Source organism: Plodia interpunctella, chromosome 20 (genome assembly GCF_027563975.2).
Source record: "Plodia interpunctella isolate USDA-ARS_2022_Savannah chromosome 20, ilPloInte3.2, whole genome shotgun sequence".
NCBI lineage: Eukaryota > Metazoa > Arthropoda > Insecta > Lepidoptera > Pyralidae > Plodia > Plodia interpunctella.
In genome coordinates this window covers 1,705,232-1,722,127 of record NC_071313.1, presented here as the reverse complement: position 1 = coordinate 1,722,127, position 16,896 = coordinate 1,705,232, and the positions used below count along the sequence as shown (strand labels likewise).

Here is a 16,896-nt window from a genome sequence, read left to right as displayed (position 1 = left end):
TCCCAAACCTAGATATAGTTTTATCTTCTGCTACATTATTCGGTCAAGACGATGCAATCCGAGGGCCTAGGTATATGCTTGAACATATTCCTATAGGAACCTGTTTTGAATTAATCTCCGAACAAGGTGACCTTGTCATAAATATAATCCTAACTTTAAGTCTCACCCTTGTAATGAGAAAACCGATTATAATTCTTAGTGATAATCACAGTGTATTTCTCAACCTTGACATTGGCAAAATCATTGTTTGGCTAACGATGGAGCCGTAAAATTAAAAAGTGTAGTAAAGTAATGAGAAAAGTAATCTTTTTTCCACAAATCTGACGGTATATAGATGTTATAGTGATAAAACTTGCATCTCGTCGAGCGTCCGTGAACATGTTAAAGAAAAAGTCCTTTTTCTCATAATATATTAAAATAATTGAAATAAAACGAGCATATTTGTAAAATTGTTTTATAAAACATAATAAATACAGGCTCTAACATAATGACAACAAATAAGGTGGGTACGCTGAAGTTTGAAGGACGGCAAGTATCTCTGTAGACCAGTGGTCCGGTCACAGCTCCCAAACATAAAATTAGGTTAGGGTATTTGTTAACACTAAGGACCTGTCCGATATTTCTTTGCGCGGAATTCTTGCGAATTACCGCGCACTCTTATTGCTTCCTGAAGAATTTTTATCGCCTGTGTGAATACGCCAGTAAAGATACAATATGTTACAGAATTGCGAGAAATAAACCACGCGGTAAATATCGCGGTGCGGACAGGACCTTACAATCTGTCTATAAAGAGTAAAAAAGAAATGAGGGCGCCGTGTGCTCTTGGCTGGCAACACTGGGAGTTTAACAACCAATCTTTATCATTTGATTTGGTATTGCAATGGCAAAAAAATGTAGTTCGTTAAAAGTCCGCTCTCTACTCTTTATAAATAGATATCTGTACCCGATATTACGCCAATCTTAACACATATGGCGGCATCTTTAACAATCAATTTACCAGTTGCCGTTTCAGCAGACAACGAGCTGCCGTAGCCATCGATTACTCATCAAGCGGAGGCGAGACAAAATATTTAGATATTAGGCACTCCTTTTCATTTCTTCTTGTGTATTTCTCAGCGTTTCTCTTTCTTGTATACACAAAACGGCGGATATGATTTTAGATTATATGATTGGCAAATTTTTAAATGGGCGCTGTAACCACATGTAACCACTTTACATACATGCAGACACATCTATCTCAAATAATTTTAGACAATTTGTTTAAATAGGGTCCGAGTACGTAATTATATCGTCATTTATAAAATTTACATGGAATAAGAACAGCGCCCCTGGCGCTTTTAAATTGAACTAACTTGACGTTGTCGATACGATTATGTTCTCGCAAAAACTCATGCTAACTCCACAGTAACAACAATGTAAAAATAGATGTGCCAAAATGTATTTTCTTACAGTAAATATAAGACATACATTAGTTTAATTGTTATTCCATCGATGACTTCCCACTTACAATCCTTTGCAAATTACTTAAAAATGAAGCTTGACAGAGCTCCATATTGCAACTGTGATCATATCACGCTGTGTTAGCTAAACTATGCTATTTGTTTAGATACTTTGAAAAAAAGGTAAAGCGATCTTGATGTCTTTTTGAATTTGGTAATGTGCAATGTTATGACATATTTTTTAAATGTTTTTTTTTTCAAAGAAAGGACATATCCAGATTGTTTGGTAGTCAATGTAGTCATAGCAAGCATAGTATATGGTACATTTTGATTTTGGTTCTTTTTTTATGTGCAATTCCTATTTTCGAGCAGCTTATGAATATGGGAGCTCAGTTCAAGCTGTTTCATATCAATTTCTAATGTCTTTTAAAATATAAGTTATTCACAGCAATAATGAAAACGTATTCAAATAGAGAGACACGAGACATTAACGATTATAAAGTAAAATTAGTCACATTAGAAGCGTTTAGACCTTCTGAAAGAAAATTAAAACCAGTAACTACCAATACATTTATTAATCTAAATAAACTGTCATAACAGTTATAACAACTGTAATTATATGGTTTGAACTAATTTTATTCGTGTTGACAAACACTGGTTTGCTAACTTATCCAGCCCGGCTGTGTAGCCCAGTGAGGGCGTCGCTTGCTGATTGAACAAATTTAACTGTTTGTTGTTCGTCGGGTCAAAAACCCACGTCACTCTGCACTATGGTTAGTTATTTTTCCGACATAGAAGATTGATTTTCTACTGGCACGCCATAATAATATTCATATATAAATGATAGGTCATCGTGGCATCGTGACATTATAAATAATACAGTTGATACAAATAACTTTGCAATTTAAAACACAATTATTTTAGCAAATATGTCATTGAGTAGTTTACCGGTTTTATTTATCTTTGTCGGGCCTGGCAAGACGAGCCCATTGGATGAGACATCCCACTCAATAACATGCTAGACATAACTATACATAACGTCTGTGACTTTTCGCTTAATTTCTACATGAACAATTTAAAATTTTGCCACTAATTTTGTTCGCTCAAAATATTTTCACATTTCTTACATCATACATTTACTCTATAGCTATTTTCGCGAAGCTATATCATAAAATACATTTTTTATAAAACATGGCTAATTCCGAAACATAGGTAAAATAATAATATTTTTTATTACTATTATTTTATTATTTTTTGTAGTCAACGTATATACGTTGACTACAAAAATGACTGACATTTGGTTATGTAAACAAGTACATGAACCATGTAAAGACATAATATTGAGGACATAATGTATGATCACTGGCTATAATGAATTTAGAGATAAAATCTTTTCAATTAATATCAACAACTATTATACGCCAGTAAATGGAATGTAACACATGTGTGGATGTAATATGACATAAGACCTAAATAATACTTGAGAATCTCATTCTCAAGTATTATTTAGGAACAAATACACTTTAGGGTGGTTCTCAGTGCGTTTGGATATTTTTCGCTGTCATTAAAATCCATCAATTTTCTTGAGAAAGGAACCATTTCCAAAATCAATCATTCATAAAATTGATATTACCAGATTACAGATTAGCCAATGATTTTAAAGTCAGATAGTTAAACAGTAAAGTCTTTTACATACTGGTGTTGAGAAACCTTAAAATTAAAAGTTTAATAATAGCTGTCATGAAAAGTTAAAACAGTTAAAAATGACTAGTAAATATAGTGATGTCGTTAAAGATTTTCTAAAAAACAAATGCAAATACACCCCTAGATCGAATTGTCTTAAATTGTGTTATGATGCCTTTTGGAATTAGAAAATCAAGTGTAAGAGATTCAGTTGCTCAAATAAATAAAACTATTCTAAATTAAAATGTGATAAGAAAGTGTACTTTTAAATACATATCATTAATAGCATAATAGTACAAATATAAAGAAATATATAATGGAATATTAAAGCTCTTTCATTAGCTACGGTTTTACATGTACCCAGAATGTGCTTTTATTTATATTTTATTTTTACTTAAAATTAATTTATTTATTCACTGTGTAGTATGTATTTTAGCAAAATATGTACAGGTCTACCACTTTTATAAGTTACACCGTTGTACGGCGCGAAAATATTTTAGCTAATCAGAGCGCGCCATGTTTGTTTACCCGCGAACAGAGCTGCCCGCTATTGTCTGAGTCCGCGCCGTCGCGTCGTACGCACGAATCATTGATTTTTTTATTTTATTTTAAGACTTATGTCCTAGTAATATGGTCGTTATTTGAGTTTGTATTAGGTTTTATTCGGCAGTAGGACGCACCCTTCTGCGCCGTCGAATATTGCCGATTTAACTTATAAACGTGTTAGTACTGTACCAATTTTGATTAGCTCTTTCTTCTGACAATAATAACATCATATAAAATGTAATTGTATCGTGTACCATATCATTATGTAGGTTATCATATTTATACATTCGGCAGTGAATAACGTTGATTATAATATGTCGCAAAAATGACTATTTCTAGACATGATTTATTGTTTAAAAAACGAAAACTCACTTAAATATTTCAATTCAATGTAAAATACAGCCAAATGTTGTGTAACGTTATTAATTTTAAGCGTTGTATTTTTCTAAATTCTAGAAATTTTACATACTCATAGATAAAATACGCGCATATTTATTTAGTTTTTTGTGACAATGGTATTAAGTGCTGTTATAAATCCTCTTTCTGTGTTTTATTCAACTTATTTTGTTTACACATTCGCTAATCTTTATCGAGAGTTAAAAAAAAATTAAATCTAGCAATAATTTATCTTTGGAAATGACTGCACTTATTTTAATTGTATTATATTGAATATTTCTTACCACAATAAGCTGTAATAAATAAAAAGTAATTGGTCATTCCTAACGAAACGATCAGTCGCTATAATAATAGTGATATTAAACATAAATAACTTAATAACTAAACAAGTAAACGTTATATAACAGGTTATATAACGTGGTTATATATTATAGGTGTGAATGCTGAAATAACTGGTACAGTCTATCTATAAAGAGTAGAAAATTAATGAGTGTACTGTGATCACTTGGCTGGTAACACTGAGTGTTTTTGAACCAATCACAGCCATCAGATTTGGTATTGCAATAGTGAAAAATTGTAGTTCGTCAAAAATCAATTTTCTACTCTTAATGTCGGCTATACACTATCGCCAAAATTAGGCGGATTCGATGCATATTTCTGGTTTTTCCTTGCGGTTAATAAAGTTTCACACAAACTACACAATGTTCGCTCGTTCGCGTCGGCATCAGTCTGAATTCGGCGATTATGTGTAGTCGGCATTGAGGCTCTATCTAGCCGCATACTAGCGCCACCAGAACATTTATTAATTTAGAAATTGACGAAAATTATTATGGTGGCACTAGTGTGCGGCCAGATAAAACTTTAAGACAGACTGTAAAAAAGTCATTGGATGTTATGTTGCCATATAAATTATACAATTTCAAAACTTAACACTAAATTGCCTCGCTTAGATTACATTGCACGGTTAGAGAGCGAAAGTGTCTTTTTTAACACACTCGTGTGAAATGCGTTATATTATGCGTGCGTGCGTTAAATAAATAAAATTCAAAAGTGCAGATATAGTTATCAAAATAAATTAATCAAAATTAAAAACATTTAATTAAAAGAATAACACACAATGTATCTTGTAATTCCCGCAGGCCTAAAATATGCAACAAAACGCTTTCTGTACACCAATACATTTTCACAATTCGGTTAAATTTGGAGCATTTCTACCGCACTTATTATGGATTAAATATAGAACCTTTCTGAAATTTTAACAATGATTACCTAAGATTGTATACTACCAGCTCAGAATTATTTATAAATTCAGGTAGCAACATTATCCTTGTCTTTCTTGTTAGATGGATGTTAATGGCGGCGGTCGAAATGCCCGAAAATTCACCCAAACACCCATTATTTTCACGTATTAATTTCCCACCATACAAACACGATTAGCAACGCAACTCACCAAGCACGTTAAGCTTTGGGCCTTGCGTCGAGGGCGTAAGGTTCATTTCGCGTTATCAGTCGGCGATGACTTCCTCCGGTTGCTCGTCTAACCGTCGTTCAGGTTCGGTATCGGGTTTCTCTTCTATTACTGATTCTGTTCGCTCGATGTCTAAAGCGGCCATTTCGTTTGGTTTTTCACTAGAAGAATATTTGAATATTAATGCTGTGTATAGTAACGCGACTTTACTATTTACACCTCACCATCGAATCGATTCAAAGTGAGACGCAGCTAACCAATCACAGTGCGCCATGACAGTGTGACGCAACGACAACCACACTCCAATGTGATTGGTTCGCTGCGACTCACTTCGAATCGACACGATAGTGAGAAGTGAAATGCAAACCCGCACTTTGTATTTATTTTAGTTTATTCTAAGTAAATTTATCAATAATTTATTAAAAAATTGGACCTCACAGGCACTTTTACACGTTTAATTTTAATTTATATAATATTTGTCAAAATTCTATAAACTACTGGTATTTCGCAACGACCAATGCTGAAAAGAAACGACGATTTTTTTATTTTATTTCCACAGTTGTGGTCCCTATCAAGCCAGAAGGGCCATGCAGGCCTTAAATAGGACCACTCCGTTTCCTCGCGTGGATGTCGTACGAGGCGACTAAGGGACAGCAGCTGATAGGCAACAATAACATTACCAAGGAGGGTTGACGTCAAGCAAGCGGCCGGTTGTATAGTAACAGACGAATCTTCCAAATTTTAAGTGTTTTTTTAAGCTGACCCCGGGCTTCGCGGCTTCACAACCCCTAATGCAACAGGAAACAACCGACATATTAATATGTCATTAATTCACTTTGTACAATATAATTTGTCCTTTTTGGGGCCGCATTTTATCAACGAGTTTAAAAATTCAATTTCCATATCTCTTCTTTCTTTCTTACTTGTGCGAATCAGTGTCGGCTGGCGTGTCCACCACATCGTCCAAACTCTGAGATTCGCTGGTGGCAGGCGCACTCGCCGCAGACAACGCCAGGGATTGTGGGCGACGCAGCCAACTGAAACGCTCCTCCTAGTATACAAAAATTTCGTTTCTCATAAATTTTTTTATAATTTTATTATTGTTCATTTAAATTTGATTTGAATTATTGCACCGCCCCGGGGTGACATTTGACGACCTCGGGGGCGCAGTGGTGAAGTGCTTGCCTCTGAACCGAGAGGTTCCGGTTTCGATCCCCGGTCGGGTAATGATCTTTTTCTGATTGGCCCGGGTCTTGCATATTTCTCTATATATGTATTAGTTATAACATATAGTATCGTTAAGTTAGTATCTCATAACACAAGTCTCGAACTTACTTTGGAGCTAGCTCAATCTGTGTGATTAGTCCCAATATATTTATTTACATTTTGAACCATACGTCGCTTGGTCTTTAGAGGACACACACGACAGAGACAGCAGCGTTCTGTGTGATTCGTCCCAATATATTATTAGCGGACACAGACAGCAATACGAACCAGTTCCAAGCTGGCGGCGGTGACGTCAGTCTGGCAGGCGCGCGCGCACGCGCACGCGCAGCGCACGCGCGCGCCGCACGCGAGCTCGCGCACGCTCGCGTGCAGCGCCTCCACCTGCGACTGCAGCGACGCGCACGTCTCGCTCAGTTGTCTCAACGCTTCCGTGTTGTCTTCGCTTTCCGAGGGACGACGCTTTGTTGTGTCTGAAAACCATTCTAAATACAGTGCAAATATTCTTTACTAGTTTTTGCCGGCGGCTCCCGCGTGTGTTTCTCACGGGAAAGTTTGTTTTTCCGGAATAAAAGGTACCCTTCTCCATACTTCAAATTACATGTATGCAAGAAGCTTGAAATAAGGAGAAGGACCTAGACTTCGTCCCGGAAAAATAATAGGTCCCGTGGGAAAGTTACGAGAACGAAGCCGCGAGCAAAAGCTAGTAAATATACACCTAAATCTTCGTCAAGAATCATACTATCTATCTATTCAATAAAGCCGCATCAAAATACGTTGCGTGAATTCAATGATCTAGCATACAATAGGTACAGACAGACAGCGGGAAGCGACTTTGTTTTATACTATGTAGTGACGTTCATCACGGGCTTCGCGACGTCACAGCTCCGGAATATTTCGGGAACACATAAAGATGAGAGAGAGAGGGAGACATAACAGACCAAAAGAGGAATCAGATGAAACTGAATAAAAGCTAGAGGGTGAATTTCACGACCTTTTGAACGCGGCGTGTAGCGTTTCATTAGTGTCCGACATTTAAAAAAAATTAAAGAATACGTTTTTTTTATTGAACATTAATAAAAATAACAATAAACCAGTACCTTACTTATTTATTAAATAGGACAATTAAATTGATTACTGTGTATGGTACAATTTAATAAACTGTAATGACAGCCCGCGGCGGAGTACAAAACGCACGTAAAATTCAACCAGTATTACGCGTCACGTTGGAGTACAAAACTCACCAGCGACCTGCAGTGTGGACACTTTCTTCCAGAGTGCGTTGATTGCTTGCATCTGCAGTTGTTGTATTTTCCGTTCGCTCTCCAAAGCCGCCTTGGTTGCTTCCATGTCGCACGTCAGTCGCCTAATTAACAGCAATGAAAGTCAAATTGTGTGACGATGATTCGAAATGACGTGAGTCAAAAAGTATAGTAATCTCGTAATTATGTACCGAACATGTGCTTTTAATATTGTTTATTATGTATTATAACATACATGAAACATGCTTTTAATCGCAACCTTGACGTTGGCAAAATTATCGTTTTTGCGAACGAGGAGCCATAACACAAAAAATAAAATTTATTATCTTCAAATTATCTTGTCTGGTTATTACAATATCTTGACGCATCCTATTTTTATGTGGTAATGTTGAATAAAATATTATTACGTCAGGAGTTTATTGCTTTTTTTCAAGAGCAATTAATTCACCTAAGAACTTGATCGCCTTCAAAATATTGCCATCAGATTCATTTTTGGACTCCGTAAATTCGATCATATCTCTAACTTCCGCTCCCAACTTGACTGGCTCCCCATTCGACTTCGCGGTAACATGCATATTGTCATTCATATGCTTTTTTCAGTGTTGTTTAACCCTTATTTTCCTTCATATCTCAAGGACCGCTTTAAATTTCTAATTGATGATAGTAGCTCTTCTCGTAGTCTGCGTAGCACGGTTTCACTGAGACTTAGATTTCCTATCCACAATTCTAAATTTTTCTCTAAATCTTTCTCTGTTCAAGCTGTTCGACTTTGGAATGCTCTACCCCTTGATATCCGTAATGCACGAACTCTGTCCAAATTTAAACTACTTGCCAAGTCACATTATCTTTCCACTATCTCCTAACTTGTACCTACTTTTTCTTATTTATTTGTATGTTTAGGTATTTTTTTACAAATTTGTATATATATTTATATATTATATGTATATGTGTGTATATTATGTGTTAGTTTATTTTATTTCCTGCGCCAACGCCTCTCTCCATTATCGTTTCCTCCCAACCCAAGGTTGACTGGAAGAGATCGCTTTAGCGATAAGTCCGCCTTTGTGCCTTTTATTTTATTTTTGTATGGTTCTTTTTTTGTTAATTTCGCTTTTGGTGCAATAAAGCGTATTGTATTGTATGAATTATTTTATGGATATGCGTTCGCTTCGTTCGCGTTTAAATATAAAAATATTCTAAGCTATGTAACTCATTTAATCAAATGAAAATTGCCGCAACAATCAACAATACTTAACAATACAAAGGCCGCCTTTGTGCTCATTTATGTGTGAATACCTTGTTGTAATTTATAACTCCTTTGTGAATGGTGCAATAAAGAGTTCATCTATCTACTTAACAAAGATCGGTAAAATTCATAATTGCGTAGATATTTTGTTTTCCAGCTGTTACTGCATACTCAATACAAATGTAATTGTCAAAATAGTGCATTTAGTAATATACAACTTGGTATACTCACTGTATATGCTGTCTCGCTCTCGCCGCCTGTATCGCATGGAGGATCCTCAGCGTGTCCTTATTCAAGTTGCGACTCCTGTACCCCCTCCACATTTTCTGAATGGTGACGGCCGCCATCGACTCCACACTCTTATTCTTTTGCCGCCTCTGATTGGACGCCAACTTTATTATCTCCAATTTATCCGGATCGATACGATCGGGTGTATCGATTTCGTTTTTAACTCCATTAACTTTCTCGTTCTTGACGCTGGACAGACTGCCTTTGCGCTGTTCCAAGCGTTTCATTTTCGGCGAGGATGTGGCACTTTTCGTCAATTTCGGTGAGCCCTTCAGGTTTTTGTGTATGTTTGTCGGTTGGGTTATCTGTCTGTGCGGCCTTTCCTCTTGTATGCTGCTGTTGCTGGACTGTGAAAGGGAAAGAATAGTACAGTCAACAGCACACAATTAATTGCATGAAATCCACTATTAACTAACTATTATCGCGGCAAAATACCCATGCATACTTGGTATGCATATCTAAAATAAAATACACGCGTGCAAATTTCGTTTCTTCATGTGTTTAGGTATATCTATATGCATAAAAGAAGACACTGAATGACTGACTGACATACAAAGCACAGCCCAAACATCCGGGTCTAGAAACTTGAATTTAGCACGTAGGTTCCTTATGTGGTTAAGGTGTGCACTAAGAAAGGATTTTTCAAAATTCATCCTCTAAGAGGGTAAAAAGGGGGTTCAAATATTTCACTGAAGAGAAAATCAAGGCAAAAGCTAGTAATTTACAAAACGTTCCTCAGAAATCCATTATTAATTGGGGAAAGCAGTACAAGAATCCGTCCGTTAGTTTTTTAGGTTCTTACGTTCATACATACGAGCCGCAACAGGGGGACATCTTTTAAATAACGATAAAGTTATTTTAAACCTACAACCTACCTGTGACGAAGTATTCGAAACGCTGTTAACAGAATGATTGCTGGGTTTGGGGATAGTTTTCTGTATGTCGTATATCGGGTCCTGGTAGTCGGGGCTCATGAGCGACTCCGGCACGGGTACCATTTTAGATGCGGCTTCCAGTGATTGGTTGATTGGTTTCTGTAGTTGCGGCTGCTGAGGGGGCGGGGTCGGTGTCGATTCTGTTACAAATTAGAATATTTAACTGACTATCGATTCAACGCATCACGAAAAATAGGTATCACTGCAGTAAATGGTTGAGTAGTGCCCTAGTTGGAAGTCGATTCTGGATGCACCATTAGGTCATGCTTATCATCATATTGCAATGTCATGGAAATTTAATAAAAACTAGAATAGGACCACTCTAAATCCTTCCATAGATGTCGTACGAGGCGATTAAGATACATATGCATTAACAGTTGATAGGCAACAATAGCGTCCCCAGAGGGTTGTCAAAAAAAGCCGGTTGTACAACATTCAAAATTTTATAGTTGATTTTTTACACCAACCCCTGAGAGGCAGAGGCGGATGAGAGAGTGATGAAAACTGAAACGTGGAAAGTTTCACCTATGTGTTTCAATATATAATAATTTGTTAGTAAACAAAAATGTGATAACACCTGATCAAACGGGCAGTCCAGAGGACAAACTTAAGTTCAATCACGGTGCGTATAACATCATGAATAACCCTGAAAATACGTTCAAAATGATAAATGATCATCTCACCGGACTTCTCCCTCTTATCAAACAGTCCGCAGTCGAAGCTCTGCGTCATGGCGGCGGGTGTGTCAGCGGGCGGACGAGGCGAGGGCGAGGTGTTGCGGGCGAGGGCCGCGTGGTAGCTCGACGTCAGCCGCTCGGGCGACCGGCCCATGTGGCGCGCGGCTATGCGGGCTGCACCAACACACAGCTATGTACGCCACAGACATACGAAATCTATATCTAACTCTTGCGTTACCGAGTGACTGACTGACAGACAACGCACAGCCGAAACTACTGGGCGTAGAAAGCTGAAATATGGTGCGTAGGTACCTAAGACAGTGTCTTCTTCATAGTCGTATTCCTCATGGCTGAGGGTCGTGGTCATTACGTGGAATTAAACAAACACACACAGCGATTTTTGTATTAGTTACAATGGACGACTACTATACCAATATAATGAAATATTAGAATTCAATACGTTAGATTAATTTGGCCCTGGTAAATAATTGGCCACAATAACATTCCCTAGGAGGGTTAATCTCACACAGGCGGTCGTTTGTAACATCACAGACGAAACGAAGTTTAATGTTTATTTCCACGCTAACTTTGGCTTCGCGGCGTCACAGTCCACGATTGAAACCAGGAAGTTCAGAGAGAGACGGTATTAGCTATAGCAGCCGCCCTCAAGTTTTTCCCGCTATTTTTCTGTCTATGCTACTCTTAAAGGTCTCTCTCTGTTATAAGTAAAAAAATTTAAAGGAAATAAATTAAATGACATATAAATACGCGTTTAAAAAATATTTCAAAGTTTCGGTTTGACAGATGAACTAAGAATGTGAGTGATGAAATGAATGAAATTTCTCATTGTTATCCAAACTTTTAATTAATAATGTGTATTATCGTACTTACATTGCATTCTGGGTGATTGTAGCTTCGGTTTCAAAGGGCTGTGGTTTGTATCCTTTAGTTGCTGTTGGTGATGTTGCGCCTGAAATATTTTACTTCTTTAATAATCGATCTATATATGTCTGTCTATGCCATTTCCTCTGGTAAAAGAGTCTACTCAAAAAGTGTTGTTTTAATCGCGCCAACGAATATATTAGTCCCACAACTAAGGATGCCGAAGACTGTGAAAAGGAAGTTAATATTTTATTGCACAAAGTTGACATGACGAAATCTATACATATAATAAAACTGTAAGTGAAGTATGTCTGTACATAGGAGATGTTAAAGAAAAATAATTATGGGGGTCTTTAATGACTTCAACTCCATCGAATGCGGTTTTACCAATTGTATAGCGGATAGCTTAAAATCGCGAATACGCGATACGTTGCTTAGAACCCGAGATATTAACAATAATAAGTTATGAGCGGACGCACAAAATAAACGCGGGCGAAGCCGCAGGCAAAAGCTAGTATAAAATAAAAATACATTCGTGGGCCATGCCATGTCAATACATATGGAAATAAATACACGACCTTACCTTACTGAGAATAAGGCGCAGTTTCCTCTGATCTTCAGTCTCCAGCGCGTCAGCAGTCAAAGGACAAGTGTTGGCTAGATACTCGCACAGCTCCTGGTGCTGACCCGCGTGGAAGTGACGCCCCTTGCCCTGGCTGTACAGCCATTCTGCCTTCAAACTGAAAAAAAAATTGGCAAAGATAAAATATTTTAAGATTCTTATAGGAAACTATTTCAGGAAATAGTCTCCAAACAAAGGTGTGTTTGTCTAGTTTCTAAGATCAACTTTACAAGACTCAAGTCTTGTAATGAGACAAAAAGGATATTATTTTTACTCAAATAGGCAATATTCATACCATTTTTAAATTGTCAATTTTTTTTAAATATATTATTAATTATACAAATAAATATTACCCTTAATAAGCTAGCGTGGCATATAATAAAAAAAAACAAAATTCTTTATTCAATTTAGGATGATATACATCACTTATTGACGTTAAAAAAACACTTAAACTAAGTATACTGCTTACTTCCAAAGCCCAGGTGAAGAAGAAGCGGCGCGACAAACTTCACCAAGTCAATTAACAAATGTAGGTCTTATAGTAATGGTCTTATGGTCGAATATATAAACTGCTGCTAAACCAACTTAACCCAGTACAAAAAAGGAGCTCTTGCTTGAATAAGATGCATTAGGTATTTCAATTGCACATATGAATAAAAGATGAATAAGCAAGTTGGATTAGTTTCACAAATTGCGCGATGCTCCATTAACTCGCTGAAATAGATGCGCGGGAAAGTAAGATGGAAAAGTACATCATTTTAAATCAGCAATTATTGTATATAATATATATATATAATATTTAGCCTCTAGGATTAAGCCTGCATATTTTATTTCGATTCAATTTTTGTACTTTGTTTTTAATCTGAATAGTTTTTGAATAGCGGATTACAGAAAAATAAAATGAAACTAAAAATCGACCAAAAGGACCTTTACGTCCTTTACAAGGTCCTTTACCCGTAGATGTGACGCCTATCTCTCACATTTGAGATTGATTTCATTCCTGGTTCTTCCTCTGCCGTTGAGTATTCGCGAGGACAAAATAAATCAACTTTTTTAGGCTTTCATTATTACTATTTTTATTAGTTGGGATTATCAAGATGGCCGCGCAACTTGTGATGTCAATATACGCAATATTATAAAACAAATTGATTTATAGCAATAAATATATACAGATACAGTTTATTTATTGGACTGTTTTTTGTAATGAACTATAAAACGATCGTTAGAGATTAATTTTGTATGTTATTGGTCATTTTGTGGTTTTATGATTCAAGCATTTAACAGCAATTCATTATCTTAATAAATTAAACTTTAAAGTCTGGTACTTTTTATACAATTATCAATTATTTATGCTATAATCGCTGAATTTCTATAACGAACTTAATATTTTATAAATATTGGTTTTGGATTGAGCCTTTGGTGTTACATGAAAACTACTATAAATGAGCCAGATAAGTATACAAACTAATGTGGCACGAGTAGGATTTGAACCTGAGATCTTTTAATTACAGAACCCTAAAAAGTGAACTCACCTTTCGATTGCGCTGACGACAAATCCATCAATGGATTTGACGCTCAAGATCCAATTAAGAACGAAAGGACGATAGTCAAATCCACTGGAATAATGATTAAAGAAATAGCATTTTACAGATAATTAGTACAACTCTAGTTATAAAAAAAATTCAAAAGACTGAATCAAGATTAAGATTAATGACAAATAAGGGGATATATACAGATCTTCACCCCTGTGGAAGTATTACGGAATGTTTCGACAATTCGTAATTAATCCATATCACAAATTTAAAAAAAAAATTAAATATTTATTTTTATTTATTTATTTATTTATTTACAGTTCAATAACTTCGCACAGTCGTTTGACGGCGTTCCTAAAAGCGAAACAGGCGCCAGCGGAGATTATACAGTCAGGGTTGTCACAAAATATCAAATGTAATTTTATTTCCCAAAGCCGTCATTTCGCTCCAGACGTATGTAGTATGATCATCCCCTTTCCCGGCACCACTCAGTTGCCTTGCGTGAAGGCATTCGAAATTTGACTGTATATATATTTGTCTTAGTGGGAAAACGAGCATGCAGGTTGCCTGATGGTAAGCAATCACCGCAGCCGATGGACACGGGTAATCCGATACTGGTAACCGGTACGTTGCCGACTTTATTATATATTAGTTCAGTTGTGTATTATTAATTATAAAGGATACAGTTTATCCTTCCCAGCCATAGCGACGCACGGGTTGCCCTGCATAGTGAAGCTGTCCAGCTTGTTCAGATGCACCAGATGCGAGATCTCGTTGAGGTCGTGTATGTTGTTGTGCGCCAGCCCTAGGTGCTCCAGGTTCGCGGGCAGGTAGCGGTCGCACTGCCGCAGATCGATTATGCGGTTCCTCTCCAGGTTCAGATGCTATGTAAACATTTAAAATTATAGTATTGTGAAATTATGCCACTTATTAAAATCTGGAGTGTACTGTGTATGTTCTAATGGCGACTTAAGCGCATAGAGATAAACATCTATTGTTCTACTACTTCTGTCTATATTGTCTAAACATAATAAATACCAAAATATTCAGGTATAGGTTTTATGTTGTTTCTATGTTTGATTCTCATGTGAGAGTAGGTACTGTCTTGTGCTGCTTAATTATTACATAGAGTTAACATGTGTGGAATGGAATTGCAAATAAGACTTTGTTTATTTTTATATACAACAAAAAACTATGAATCACAAAAAGTCATAGAACAAAAGTTTACATAAAACTTCTAAACATTTACATAAAAGTCTAGGATTTGTGTTAGATACAAGTAATCCAGTAGAAATGAACTGTAAATAAACCTATGTGTTAGTCAAAAAGGAATGTACATAATTAAGTAATATTATTTTACTCTGTAAGCAAATATATGTATATTATATTTTTGAGAAATAAATTAGTTAAACCTAAAAACAGGTTTTATATAACCAAACCTCTGCCAGGCTTACCTTCAAACTCTTCAAATAAGATATATCAGCAACAAAAGATATTTGGTTGTTGGAGAGATCCAGCTGCTCCAAATGCATGTTGTGATTTAAATGCTCTATAGACTTTATACTGTTTCCTGAAAAAAAAACAAAATACAACAATGAAAGAGTGAAATATAAAAATGATATATATTTTAATTTATTTTCTTGAATTCATTTTCTTTTTTTTTTCAATAAGGTATAATCACAGAAAACAGAACATGCCATTTATGTATAAACAAAACAAATTTAAATCTAATAATTTTGATTCTGACATTCTATACATCATTATACACAGCATTACTACTAAAATGCTTAGTTGATGAAATATTATGCGTACTCACCGGCTAATTTTAAAACCTTCAAATAAATAAGATCTTTGAGTCCTTCAATCTGTAAGATCCCATTGTTGTTCAAAGCAAGGATCCGAATGTTTGTGAGACGAGAAACTCCATGCATTCGAAGTAGGAAGTTGTTGCATATCGACAACTAAAAAAAAAGAAAAATTATGACCGTTATCTTTCAGAGCCTTTAGGGTTGGTTAAGCATAATAAAATATTTACTGATAGGATAACAGTAACAAGTCTTGAAACTTACGTTTTCAACGCGGCTGTATGTATCGATATTATCCAGTCGCTGCAGCTCATTCTGATCAAGAACCAAATTAATAATCGTGTTGGATTCCTCTGGAGGCGCTTTCTCTATTTTCTTCAGTTCACGCCTCGAGAGGTCCAGAGTGTCACTCTTGCAGTCATCTGTGCAGAAAACTCTCGTGATTATATGAGCTTAAACTGAATTGTAACGATCAATTAAATTAAATAGTCCTACTTACCCATTTTCAAAAAATTAGAGCATTTTTTATTTAATAACGAATGATGCACTTTTTCATTACAAAAATCAACATTGGTAATTTTACGTTCTGAACTTAGAATTACAATCCAACTAAAGCTGTCAAAATACTTTAAAATATGTCAATTTATTAATATTAAAAGCAGACATTTTTAAGTAATTTAAACCTATGATATATATTAAATATATGATCTAAACTACATATGTATGTCTAATAATTTAAATAATTTGATACACCCACACAAAAATTATTTCAATTAATGTTTCCGAACTTTCCTCAATTGACAGCTAGATAGTGATGTAAGTAATCAAGTTAGTATCAAAGCATTACTAATGATTATGAAATGTAGATTGTAATTAATTATAATTTTGTAA

At 35.8% G+C, this 16,896-nt stretch overlaps 1 protein-coding gene across 1 annotated transcript; it reads right to left on the bottom strand.

Annotated features, from left to right (window-relative positions):
- Positions 1–440: 440 nt before the first annotated feature.
- On the bottom strand, positions 441–16,671 carry Cep97 (Centrosomal protein 97kDa). Its single transcript, XM_053760366.2, has 15 exons — positions 16,505–16,671; positions 16,270–16,427; positions 16,017–16,161; positions 15,655–15,770; positions 14,885–15,084; positions 14,201–14,284; positions 12,630–12,786; positions 12,056–12,134; positions 11,171–11,338; positions 10,428–10,627; positions 9,496–9,899; positions 8,001–8,122; positions 7,027–7,229; positions 6,456–6,583; positions 441–5,693 (listed from the first exon to the last, which is right to left on the bottom strand). Exons 1-15 carry the CDS (start codon positions 16,506–16,508, stop codon positions 5,570–5,572), a joined length of 2,292 nt encoding a protein of 763 aa, XP_053616341.1. The 5' UTR covers positions 16,509–16,671; the 3' UTR covers positions 441–5,569.
- Positions 16,672–16,896: the final 225 nt, after the last annotated feature.